A 13,866-nucleotide genomic window follows, 5' to 3' on the forward strand; every position below is an offset into this window, starting at 1 on the left:
TCCTATATTTGTGTTTCAAATGCCATACTAGACTTTCCCCCCCTCTATTGCATTTCTTTTTAATACAGTGAAAACATTGATGGGAGAAATTTAATTTAATTTGTATTTCGCAAAAGACTGACATTTTTAAATTCAGTTGTAATTCTCAGATGCTCTAGAGAACCTCTGATTTTCATTAGCTTTGCAATGAAAGCAGTAGGAACTACTTTCATAGTAGTAGGGCCCCCAGGGACTACTGTAGGTAGTGAATCATTCTGTTACCCTGTTGCTGTTAAAAACAACAACAATACAAAAAAAAAAAAAAGCATTTACTTCTGTTGCTGGGTTTTTTAAAAGTAGAGTAAAAATGAAGCAGTTTCGCAGTCTATGTCTAGTTGGTCCTTTAATTTAGATTTCCCCTTATCTTTGCAGATACTTAAAGCTTCAGAAAGGCTGCCCCTACCACCACAGGAGGACCAGTTTACCCATACGCTGCAAAAGATGGCTGGGATAGATCTTGTGAAGTAATTTCTGAGCAGACCAAGATCTTTGGGAATGAACACTAAAGATGTTTTGAATGAACCATAGTCCACTGGCATTTTAGTGTATTTTTTTTTAGAAACAGAAATCACATGTGATGTTACATTCCTGCATGTCCTTTTCTGATAGCCTTAGTGGATCCATTGGATTTCTTTTCTTTTTCCTTTTGTGACACAGCTTTTAGTCTTACCTGCATTTATGTGTTTTTCAGACAATAGTTAATAATCGTATTGATGAGGTAGCAGCAATTGTCATGGCAGGATTTTAATATCTCTTATCCGTAATTAACACTAACTGTGTTGGGCTGACTTATATACACTGTGTGAAACATGATTTAAAACCACTAAGAGTGTCTTAAAGACACTGATGGGGTCATTATTAGCTGTGAAGATTTGCGTTGTATATATCTGCAGCAATACCTTTATAAAAAATGGCTACATTAGCTTCGAGTATTCAGGGTAAAGCTCAACATTTGAGATTCCTGTAGCTTTTAGCTTGTTAATTAGAAAAATTTTAAATTTCAATAAAAGTTTAAATTATCATGGTTAATTTATTTTTCAAAATAAGGGGGGAACGTTATTGTTAGGACGCAGGGGAAAGGAATGGCCTGTTATATCATGCAAAAATGCTTTTCCACACCTCAGAGTGATTGTAGAATAGCTGTAGTCCCGTGAGTATCTGTGTAAATTTTAGAAAGTCTCTTATCAATTACTGGTGCATAACGTAAAGGTTGTTCTGCCTTTGGCTGGTTAAGTAACGCCCGTACAACGCCGAAGCCTGCTCCGTGTATAAAAGTCCACAGGGCCTCTGGCTGGGTGATGTAGGCTGTGTGAAAAGTGCTCACAGGCCAGAGGCCCGCTGCTGTTTGACAATGTTTGAGCCCTTTCCTTTCCACGCTGAAGCATTTCTTCTATTTTTAGTGTGAGTAATTTGTGGCTCAGAAATAGCCGCCGTGATGAAAATACTCATTTGTTAGAAAAAAAAAAGGTAGCTACACCCTCATTTTGAAAGGACCCTGAGCTATAAAAAAAAAAAACTCTAAGAAGTGGTTTCATTTGTGTGTCCGGGGAGCTGTTGATCATGTTCACATTGTTTTAAGATAAAGTGGCATTTTTTTCTGCTTTTAGGGTCAAAATCAAAGAGATTTTATATTTTTCTCATTAGAGGTCATCGGTACAATGTAGTAAGTTATGCTGAACCGTAGTGTAGTGAAACCCAAAGTAATATGTTAGTAAAGAAGCAATAATTTTCTAAAGCTGTGATCTGGGTAATACAGAGTTGCTACTCAGAATCTCCTGAAGCTCTTACTCCGTATTGTGAATTATAGAAGACTACTTTTTATAAAGCCATATTTTTTTAGGGGAACTTAGGAGTGACATAGAACTGATAACTGCGTAGAATAAATTTTGCTGGATTTTTGTATATAATCATCTCTAGAACTCTGGACATTGAAGATTCATTATGCTGTGGTCAACTTCAAATACTTTCTAATTCCAAATATCTCAACGAATGAGACTTGTCTTTACAGATATATGCCAAGCTGGGCAGCATCAGTGGATTTTCTAAAAATAATGTAATCATCTTCTGTTGAATGTTATTTGAGTGCAATAAAATGCAGAATTCATCTCTACATTGTCCTTATTTTGAAGTATATTATTTTTTGTTTTGTTACATAACAAAATTGGTTCATTTTATACTTACTAGTATTTTAGAATATTATAGCATTTTTGATGACTAAAATCACAAAGGCGTACCTTCAACCTCTTTCTTAACCTATTTCTTGTAGGTAATGTTTATTTATTTTGTTTCACATTTACTATTATGCTACATTTTTGGGAGCAGAATGAAAATGAAATAGCCCCTGCATCCATCCTGTGTAGGTTTTTGTCCGGCACCTAGAAGTTCTGATAATTCCCTGGTGCGGCCACTCCCCTCCCCTGTACCCTCTGATCCTCTGTTGACCATCACACGGTGGGGATATTAACTTCAGCCTGGTTGAGAGGACCAAGGAGCAGCTGGAAGGGCAGCATAGGATACAGAAGGTTCTCTTCTGATCTTCATTCTGTGGGCAGAAAAGGAAAACTAGACACATAGGGACGAAGCTTCTGGGGTTCTAGAAAGTGTTGTTTTCTCTTCCAATATGCCCAGAAGAAACTCTTAGAAAAAGACTTTCAGGCTAAGCAGACCACTTTTCCTGACTGCACTTACTCTGCTAAGTGCTGAGTTAGGGAGTCGAGTTTTCCCAGCACATGGGTGTTATTACCCTGCTTGCAGACAAGGAGACTGAGGGTCAGAGAGGCTGAAATGCCTGCTGGCTGAGGTCATTCATGGCCTAGAGTCTAGAGTGCTCAGGTGGGCACCAGGTGGAGGGCGGAAGCCATTGGAGGGCGGCCACAAGCTGGTGGAGGGCAGTTAGGTAACTAAGGAGTAATAGTCCAGGTGATGTTGTGATAAGACCTGACCTGGGGAAGCGCTATTGGAGAGAGAGGACGGGGGACCATGTGACTTAGTGAAGACTGGGTCAGGGAGAAGCGGAGCCCCAGGTCTGGGTCTTGGGGGGTGAACAGATGCCAGTGTGACAAGGAACTCGGGAGGACACACAGGCCTGGATGGAGATTAGCTTTGCCAACAAGAACTGGCCAGTAGGCAGATTAGCGCAGTAGCTGGAATATGATTGCGTTCAGAATAATTGAATATGCAAAAGTGATTTTTTTTAATGGTTGTATGACGGTTTTTAAAAGATTAAGATCCTGTTCTTTTTAGTAAGATTTTCCTTATAATGTTAAATAGTGTTGAAAAAGAAGAAGTAGGCGGGAGCCCAGAGCGAGGCGCACAGCGGAGGAGTTGGGATCCGGCGCAAAAGTTTCCTCCTAACTGCAGGCCCGCGCGCCACCACCAGGGCCGGGGCCGGGGCCCTAAACCTCGGCGTCCCCGGCCCCCCGCCACCTGGGGGGTCGCCCTCCCCGCTGCCGCCTCCTCTTCGATTCCCGCCTGCCCGGGGCCAAGGGGCTCTGCTGCAAGCCCCCGGCCCGGAGGGCGCCCCGGGGTCTCTGTGCCCGCCCGCGCCCGCCGGCCCAGACACCTGTTCGGCCCAGCCCGGCCCGGTCGCCGGGGGCCAGGATGAAAGTGACCGTGCGCCTCGGCAGGACCGGCACCGTGGTGCCCTGCAAGGAGGGCCAGATGCGTGTCCGGAAGCTCACGCAGCAGGCGCTGCAGCGGTACCTGAAGACCCGGGAGAAGGGAAAAAGGAATCGGAAGCTCTGAGAACACTGCGCTTTACTCTCCCACATGGCAGCCATCAGTTGGAGCTGAGGACACCTCTTTAGAAGGAATCATCGTGCTGTAGTCTCCATCACCACCTTTCCCAGCAGATGAGTGTGCCCCCAATACTGCTTCCTTGTGTGCTGTCGCCTCAGGGTTCTGGCCTTTCTTTCAATCGGATCTCATCCATTCCATGGCTTCAGCTACCCTCAAGCACACACCTGTCTAGCCTTGAACTTGATAGAACTCAATATCCACCAGCCTGTGGACTTCACCTCCTTGATGTCCCATATACAGTTCGAGCCCAGCCTGTTCTCTGTACATCTGCTCGTCCCCATTCTCCTGTAGCCTATTTCTCCATTTCTGATGCCACCATTCACCTGGTTATCTAATCCAGAAACCTGGAAATCCTTCATTCCTTGATGACCTCTCATCCTCCATATTCTACCACTTGTCTAGTTGGTCAGAAAGTTCCTTTGATGCTTCCATGCGCTCTTTGATCTGCTTCCTCTTTTCTGCGCCAGACCTTGCGTTTCTCATTCCTGCCATGGGGAACTGCAGCAGACCGGTTAACTGGCCTTTCTGCCTTTTCTAGCTCCCAACTCTTCCAGACTGTTCTCCATTGAGGACTTTACAGCTGCAAACATGTCTGGAGTATGGCTGGGAGTATTTGAATGGCTCTACATTGCTTTTAGGTGAAAACCCACTTTGCTTACCGGTCCAGTACCTTCTCTATTCCACTGTACCCTTTAAATTGGTACATGCAATGTAGTATTCTGTCACATTTTCCCCCACCCCAGGTAAATCCTGCTTATCTTTTGGGATGAGTCTCCAGTTGCCTCTTCTCTAGGAATTCCCTCCCTCCCTTCCCCCCTCACCATCACTTAGGGGCCTCATTCTCGTGTTCCTAGAGCTCCCTGTGCTGTGCTTTCATTTTGAAAACTACATTTACATTATACTGTCTATTGGTCATGGTCTAGTAACTTAACAGACAGACCCCGAAGGACAGTGGTTTATCCCAGCAAAGGGTTCTCTTTCCGGGTGGGAGGTGTGGGCTCTGACCCATACAACCACCTGTCCACCATTCCTTTTGGCTTTGGAGTTTTCTGCAGATCCCCTGCACTGTGCTAACTGATGAACAAAGAGAGTGTGGAGGATGCCACAGGAGACGTAGGGCCTGGCCTGGAAGTGGCAGACATCACTTTTGTGTCAGCATTCTACTGGTGAGACTGGCCATGTGCCCCGTCTAGATGCAGTGGCCTGGGGAAGTAGTCCACTTGGACATAGGAGAGCGACTAGCTGGGCTCTGCCACATGGTGCAGTCATTTTGTCTCTCTTACTCTACTGTGGGCTATTCAAGAACAAAGAATGAGTCATTTATTTTCCTATCCCCATTTTTTAACACAGTATCTGATATATAGTATGTATACCAGAAATGCTCATTAAATTATATCAAAGTCCACATCGTTTTCTTTCATAAAAATGAAAATGACCTTGTATTCGACACAATGTTTTGTAAGTTTGAAATCTTCATATGTGGTATAGTTTTAAAAAGAAAGTCTAAATGCAACTTTTCTCGATTATCTTCAGTTACCTCATCACATCCACACGTGCTGTAGGCAGTAGTTCAGCGATCCGTTATATCTGCCACACTGATTGTCTTTAATAACAGCTTCAAATTCTGACACGTTGACTCGCTTTGTAGATTTCTGAGAACTGAGCTCTGCAGTTGTGGATCGTCAGCAAAGGAACGTCATAATGTTTTTGTTCCATGCAGATTTGTGCCGTGCTGTCCCATATATTTGAACAATGTTTGATTTTCAGCATTTTATTCATTCATTTCATGTTGATTTTAAAAATGATTCTGGACTGTCAAAAGAAAAAGGAAAAGTAACGTTAGTACAGTTAGAGAATGTGTAACATCGTTTTCTTTTCGTGTATGTATTTAAACACTAAATTCGAGTTACCGGTGAGATTGTAATTTTCTGGGTTGGACTGAGTGTAGAGTTCCCTTTTATGTATGGACTGCCCACTGTTGGAATATACAGAGCATGACTAACGTAGTATTGTTGTAGAGTGTGGCCTTCTGAATCCGTCTTAATTGTTCTGCAACCCTTGGCAAGATTCCTTAGCCTCTCTAAGCCAGTTGCCTGATCTACAGAATTAAAATTACCTTTCAGAGCTGATCGAGTTAAATGGGATCATCTGCATTAAGTGTTTAGAACAATGCCTGGCAGACAGTTAAATTTTAATAAATCATTTTCCTTTTTGGCGCATCGAGGGCCATTTGAGGTCTCCCAGGGAAGCCTATGTACAAAGAGTAAAGTAAAGCAAAGTTACGCTTTATTCTACTGTGCAGAATGCTAGTGAGGTAAGCTGGATCTCTTAGAAAACTTTACCTAAGCTAAATTTAAGCACTGCAAACCCGAGAAGCTAAAATTCCCTGCTCTGTGTATTTTCCACACCCAAACACGAGTCTTGGATCTCAGCATGCTGATGTGAGGTAGGGCAGAAGAGGACACAACCCACAGCTTTCGCCCCGGGGCCGGAATGATTGGGCTATAGGCCTTCTTAGGGCAGCCTCTCGCCCGCCCTAGGTATTGCATTGCAGGAGATACAAACACGGTGGCCCTGATTCCTGGGAGCGCACCTGGCCAGGGCCCTCCCACACCTATTTAAAAGGTGACCAGTGCAATCCACTCCTCCTTCCTTGGTTTCCCCCCTGGGGCAGGAAGATTTGTGGAGAGCCCTAAACTTTTCTTCATGACCAGCACCTACCCGTCTTCTCTAGTCAACTTAGAAACTTGCATTTTACGCGTGATTTTTAAAATTACACTAGCCATGTGTCAGGTAACAGATTACTGGAAGGTGTGGAGACGCCCAGCCCTCCTGCAGGCATTGCTGGTACCGCAGAGAGAAAGCTCTTTGGAGATGGAGACTTTTGATGCTTTTCTTCTATCCTGTATCCCTGATGCCTACAAGAGTGCAGCTTAGTAACCGATGTACTGCCTGGACTGATAAGGACGGTATATATGAATAAGGTCAGAAATTCTAGAAAGTTCAGTAGTGATCCAGAAGTCTTTTATTTGTTTATTTTGCGGTACGCGGGCCTCTCACCGTCGCGGCCTCTCCTGTTGCGGAGCACAGGCTCCAGGACGCACAGTCCCAGTGGCCATGGCTCACGGGCCCAGCCGCTCCGCGGCATGTGGGATCTTCCCGGACCGGGGCACGAACCTGCGTCCCCTGCATCGGCAGGCGGACTCCCAACCACTGCGCCACCAGGGAAGCCCTAGAAGTCTTTTTTATTTTATATCCTCATACCTCCTGAAGCACTGGCTAGTGTGTATACAGCCATCGTTATAAAACCCACTCTTTGCAAAAGTCAAGACCTACACTTCTCTTTGCCTTCGTTTCCCTTGCAGCAAAAGTAGAGGCTGGCACAGGAGAAAGAGCGTGTTTTGGGATTGTGTGCACCGCTGACCTTGATGACTTGGGCCCTCTACTTTCTCAGCTTCCGCTTCCTCCTCTGCACGAAGAAGGAGATAAGACCTTCTGCGGAGGGTGTCGGGAGACAAGAGACGTGCCTTGTGCTTGGCACCAAGCTGGCACACTTTTAGTCAGTTTGCTTCCTCTCACCTGCGGTCTCAAAGGAGAAAGACACTCGATGGATAAAAATCCCCCTTGCATCAGGAGCCTGCCTCAGATTTACTTCTCGCCTCCAGAAAATGAAATGGTTTATATGAATGAATGTGGGAAACTGGGGATGAAAAAATCCAATGATCATGACTGCAACCCTGAACGCACCCTGCATGGCACCCGCACCCTCTCACATCTACTCTGGGGAAAGGATGGAATCTATGACTTTTTAAAAATTAATTAATTTATTTTTGGCTGCGTTGGGTCTTTGTTGCTGCGCATGGGCTTTCTCTAGTTGCGGCGAGCGGGGGCTACTCTTTGTTGCAGTGCGCAGGCTTCTCATTGCGGTGGCTTCTCTTGTTGTGGAGCACGGACTCTAGGCGCGCGGGCTTCAGTAGTTGTGGCACGCGGGCTCAGTGGTTGTGGCTTGCGGGCTCTAGAGCGCAGGCTCGGTAGTTGTGGCGCACGGGCTTAGTTGCTCCGTGGCATGTGGGATCTTCCCAAACAAGGGCTCGAACCTGTGTCCCCTGCGTTGGCAGGTGGATTCTTAACCGCTGCGCCACCAGGGAAATCCCTGGAATCTATGATTTTTTTAATCAATCTCCCAAACTCTGCCCCATCCCCACTGGAACTCACGCATACACATCATTCCTAGGAATTCTCAAAGGCTAGATAAGTACCTACTGGGACAGAAATTAACTGGTCTACCTTGAAAATTAACTAGATCCTAATTTGTACTAAACCAAAGGCCAGATAGGAGGTTATAAATGCAGAAATGAGCTTGTTTACACAGTCAGGTCATGTGCTGTTGTTCCCTGTCTGTGGTGGGTGTTCTTCGGCCTGTCCAGGCTCTTGGTGGGTTTTGCTGTGCTCGGCAGCTCCATCCGTTGGTGGAGAGACACTAGCTGTGATGAACTTAGTGAGAGGCTGATACAGCCTCTCCTCAGCAGGTGAGCTATAGCACACCTGGGCTCAGTGTGGGCATCCCCACTGGGTCACCTGTGGATGTATGAAGTGCTTGAGGAGTGAGGCTAGTGTTCTCAGTAGGGTGGCATGCCGCATTCCTTGAAAGCACACAGTGCCTATTATAAAGTAGTATATGGCTTTAGGAGGCAATAAAAATAGTGGACAGGCCTTGAGGAGGGCTTCTCCTGACCCAGTTTGCACCCACAGGGGCACTTACTGTTGGTGAAGGTGACCCTCCACCCCTTATAGACCAGGAACATTCAGCCTGGTGCCCAATACCTACTTACTGCTCGGCGACTTTTATAAGTTATTCAGATTTTTAATATTTTATAACAAATTGCATGTGTAAAGAATTCAGGATTTAGGAAAATTGAATGGTTTGCCCAGAAATATTTTTCTGTTTTTTTAAATTGAAGTGTAATTAATTTACAATGTCGTGTTAGTTTCAGGTGTACAACAAAGTGCTTCAGTCATATATATATATAATTTTTCAGATTCTTTTCCATTGTAGGTTATTACAAGATATTGAATATAATTCCCTGTGCTGTGCAGTAGGTTCTTGTTGTTTATCTGTTTTATATACAGGAGTGTGTATCTCTTAATCCCAGAAATATTGTTCTTAAATGATATTTATTTGAATTCATTTAAAGATAGTCCTGTAATTTGAGATATTGAATCATGACTCTCACAGTACTTATTTTGCTTTGTCTTTTCAGAAACAAATAAGAAAACAGATGATCCAGAAAAAAAAGAAAAAGGTGAGATTATCAAATGAACGTTTCAAGTATACATAGGGAAGAGTTACTGAATCAATACTATCCATGAATAACATGATTTTATTTTATATCACTAGTTAAAATAAATTGCCAGTGAGTTTATTATTTCAATGATTTTATCAACAGACATTAATATTCTCCATAAACATTAAAAGCTAAGGCTCTGGAGAGAGATTGGCTTCTAATCCTGGTTTTGTCATTCACTGTACATGCATTTTGAGAATTACTTAGCCTCTGTGCCACAGTTTCCTCTTCTGTGATATGGGAATAATAATAATAGTACCAACTTCCAGGAACTGTTTCCACAATAGTAATTAAGTGAAAATATATGTAAAGTTCTTAAAGCAGTGCCTAGCACAGGGAAAGCACTTAGGAAATGTTAATTATTATTGTCACCTTTGTTGACAAAGGTGCTAAGTAGAGAGATCCAAGGTAGAGAGATCCAAAGATTATTAGAACGTGTTCTTTTTTCAAGGAACTCTGAATTGTTGGAAAGAAAGGCATGCAAACAGTTACATCCATAGAAAACGTCATCTCTGCCTTCTGAGAACTTATGACAGAGGCATTCTAATAAATTTAAGAATGGTGTAGCATTTTAATTCAACTCTCACAAAGGTCATTAGAGTGAGGAGCTATTAAATTTATAGTTAAATTTATAAATATTATATGGATGATCATAGAATAGTGTTTATACTTTTAGAGTCAATTGAATGATAAAATCGTCAATGATTAAACATTATTGGAGTTTCAGGAATGGCTTTAATTTGTGGTGATAACAGAAGTGTTTACGCTTAAAAGGTACAGTTCGAGTAAGGTCCAAGATCTTACTTACTCAGTATGTAAATACTGCTTGAGTATATGGAGTTACTGGCCTGTGGCCATTATTTTATAGCCCTTAGGCTGGGAACCAAGCGTTTAGCTCATGCATTTTTTTTTCTGATTAGTTGTTTTTAATTTTATATTAAAGTGATATACAGGTCTAATTTTTAAAGTGTGACTTATAAAGAAAAATAATATTCTTCTACCCTACTACTCCCTATCCATTTTTAGTTGTTTCTTCTAGTACTTCCCTATGCATTTCTTTTGTTTTAATTGAAATACAGTTGATTTACAATGTTGTGTTAATTTCTGCTGTACAGCAAAGTGATTCAGTTATACATTTATATATATTGTTTTTTTAAATATTCTTTTCCATTATGGTTTATCATAGGATATTGAATATAGTTTTCTGTGCTATACAGTAGGACTTTGTTGTTTATTCATTCCATATATAATAGCTTAAATCTGCTAACCCCAACCTACCAATCCATCCCTCCCCCACCCCCCTTTCCCTTGGCGGCCACAAGTCTGTTCTTTATGTCCGTGAGTCTGTTTCTGTTTCATAGATAGGTTCATTTGGGTCATATTTTAGATTCCACATTTAAGTGCTATCATATGGTATTGGTCTTTCTCTTTCTGACTTCACTTAGTATGATCGTCTCTAGGTGCATCCATGTTGCTGCAAATGGCATTATTTCACTGTTTTGTATGGCTGAGTAGTATTCCATTGTAGATATGTACTACTCCATTGTACATAGTAGTACATCTTTATCCTTATGTCTGTCAATGGACATTTAAGTTGTTTACACCTATGCATTTCTAAATAACTTCTGAATTCCGCAGTTTTCTCCTCCATGTTGGAAACCGTTGGCTGGCTTTTATATATAGATGACTGGGATTTCACCTGCTCATCTACTCACACAAGCTCTCCATGCTGCCTTACCTCCCCCATCTTCCACTAAATTCATGACTTACTCTGTTGGGTAGTGATGAGTACTAAGGAGAAAAGACAAAGCAGAGAGGAGGGTATCAGCAGCTTTTGATAGAACTGATCACTTCCTGTCCTCCGGAACACTTCCTTCCCTTGGCCTGCAAGATGCCACGGTCTTCTGACTTTCCTCCTCTCTCTACTGTTTGCTTTTTCCCAGCCTCTTGGGGTGGTTGCTCCTTTTCGCCCTGACCCTCAAGCATTGGAGGCTCCAGGATCAGTCCTCAGAGTGTTTCTCCATCTACACACACTCCCTTGATGATCCCATCAAATCTCATGGCTTTAAATATGTCTTTATGCCAAAGACTACTGCTTTAACTGCAGGCTGGGCCTCTTCCCTGAACTCTAGACAGGTATGTCCAGCTGTCTACCTGATGGCTACCTGGTGCCCTCAGTTGGGTATCAAATAATCGCAACAAACTTAAAAAGTATAAAACGGAACTCCTGACCTTCCCCTGAAAATACACTCCTCCTACAAATCTTCTCTTTCCTGCCTCCCTGTCATTCCATCACCAAACCCCGTCCTCTCTTCCAAATGGATCCTGAATCCAGCTACTTCCTGCCACCTTCTCCCGTCTGCCACCTGGGTCCCAGCTGCCACCATCTCTTGCCTGATTATTTCACTTGCCTCCTAACTGGCCTTGCTTTGTCTCTATAATCTTTCTCAATTCAGTAGCCACAGTGACCGTTTTCAAACCTAAGTCGTATCATGTTGCTCACATGCCTCCAGCCTCTTCACATCTTCCGCAGGGTAAAACCGAAGTCCTTTCCAGTGGTTTACAGCCCTCACGCATCGGGTTCTCACTCTCAGAAGGTCTCTGAGGAGGTTAATGATGTGCTCAAGGCCGCTGTGGGAAGACTTGGCTAAGAGCACTCCAAGCAGAGAACAGTCTGTGCAAAGGTCCTGAGGCGGGAGCGAAGGCCTGAGAAGCTGGAGCACCCCTAACAAGCTGAGAGTGTGTGCAGGGCAGTTGGAGAGAAAGTCAGGGGCCAGACCATGGCAGAGTCAGGATTGGTTTCTCTGTGCAGTGGGGCGCCACGCCCAGCCCATGCAAGTGCCTGTGCAGAGCAGAGCCTTTCCACTTCACACTCTGACTGCTTGGCTTCTGGGAGGCTCACTCCAGCACCTACTTGCAGAGATAGAGACGGGAGGCTGGGTTGTGGAGGTCACTTATTGCCGACGTAAACAGGGACAAACCCTGCTCCAGACGCTGTGCACAGCGTTCCTGTGACCTCAGGCTGCTCACTCTGCAGGGCTCCGTTTCCTCCCTGGGGCTGTGTGTCCCTCTGCACTGCCCGGTTCCCTCTGGTACCCTTTGCACAGCTTTACCCTCCCAGGGTTCTGAGCCTAAAGCGATCTTTCCAGTGGCCTGGGAGGTGGGCTCCCTTGGCTATTTCTTCACGGAACCTGTGGAGAGAATCCGCAGCAGCTGCACCTGACCGGCTTCTCACTCCATCATGTAGAACTTATATTAATACCTATATCAGTACCAACCGAGGGATGTTGGCAACTGAAGTCTTTTATTGATTGTGACATCCAAGAAGAGTCTTAGGATTAAAAGACATAATGAATCAATGTTACCCCAGATTTACTGAAAATCCTATTTGAGCAAATTGTCAGCTTTGGGAATTCCATCCGTTTTTTACTCAGATAGATTCATACAGTGCTGTTAACTGGAAGGGCAGAGGGAAGGGGAAATATTCCATTTCTGGAATATGTGGTGAAAAAATTGAATGTTTTAATAGCCAGACATTAATTTCATAATAATAGACATGGAGATTTTTTAAAATAGTAATTGTAAATTTGTCTCAGGATGAACCATCAGGTTGTCTAATTTTCTACCGCGTTACCTCCCTCAAGTTCTTTATCAAAGAACCACGGATGAGAGGGGGAAGATATTATTTTTACTTAGAATTAATAATTATATGATCCTTTTCTTTTAGAGAATCAGGTTTAGTATATTTTGATAGAGTCATAGGTGTGGAATAGGGCTAATTCCAAAACAGGCCCTCTTTGGAGGTGCCAGCTTCTTAAATTGAATCAGTTTATTTACATCTGTTTTAGCTAAAATTGCTATATCAGTTTCTCCCCACTGGATGTCATCTTTTCCCACACATTCCATATTCCACAGCCACAGAATGGGATCGTGAGTAACAAAGTCATGCAACACAAAAATGGCTTATGAAATGTCCAGTTCAAACAGTTATTTTTATTCATCCATTTATTCAGAACATATTGAGTACCTGCTATGTGCCAGGCCCTGTTTTAGGCACTGGGGCTAAAACATTCAATAAAAACAAAGTCTCAGTTCTCGTGGTACTTATAACTTATATTTTAGTGTATGTGTATGTAGGGAAGTATATAATTTTAAAAAAATAGAATATAATATGCAGTGATAAGTATGAAAAGGAATATAAAAGAGGAAAAGAGTACAGAGAATGACAGTGGGCTGGGGTGTTGCTCTGTTGATGGGCCTCTTGGACAGTGACATTTGGAGATGCAAGATGCAAGGGCGTGAGCTCTGCAGCCACCTGGGAGAAGTGAGTTCCAAGGGTGGAATATGAATATGAAAAACATATTCATAGTCCCTCGGGGAGGTGTGCTTAGCACGTGTGAGGATTAGTGGGGAGGCTAATGTGGCAGGTGAGGAATATGAAGGGAGAGAGAGAGGAGGGGGTGAGATCAGAGGGGTTATAGGGTCCAAATCACATAAAACTTTGAAGAAGGGCTTTGAATATGATCTCAAGTGAGATGGGAAGCCATTGGGAGATTCTGAGAGGAAGATTGATATGATCTGCTTTATGTTTCAAAAGGCTCATTCTGGATGTAGGGATGCAAAATTGGAAGCAGGGAGGCCACTTAGAAGATGCTTGCGGTGGTCTGGGCATGAGATGGTGACA

At 43.4% G+C, this 13,866-nt stretch overlaps 1 protein-coding gene across 7 annotated transcripts in view; it reads left to right on the forward strand.

Moving 5' to 3' along the window:
- The window catches only part of ASPH (aspartate beta-hydroxylase), a 414,018-nt gene that overhangs the window by 94,287 nt on the left and 305,865 nt on the right, over positions 1-13,866 (forward strand). For all 7 annotated transcript variants that reach the window (XR_013824500.1, XR_013824501.1, XR_013824502.1 and 4 more), the window contains one exon: positions 9,099-9,140. Coding sequence is in view for 2 of the 7 variants with exons in the window: in XM_079901409.1 (XP_079757535.1) it covers positions 9,099-9,140 (42 nt within the window). In the remaining 5 variants the exon portion in view is untranslated. The remainder of the gene's footprint in view (positions 1-9,098; positions 9,141-13,866) is intronic.

The sequence above is a fragment of the Stenella coeruleoalba genome (assembly GCF_951394435.1).
Source record: "Stenella coeruleoalba genome assembly, chromosome: 17".
Lineage (NCBI taxonomy): Eukaryota > Metazoa > Chordata > Mammalia > Artiodactyla > Delphinidae > Stenella > Stenella coeruleoalba.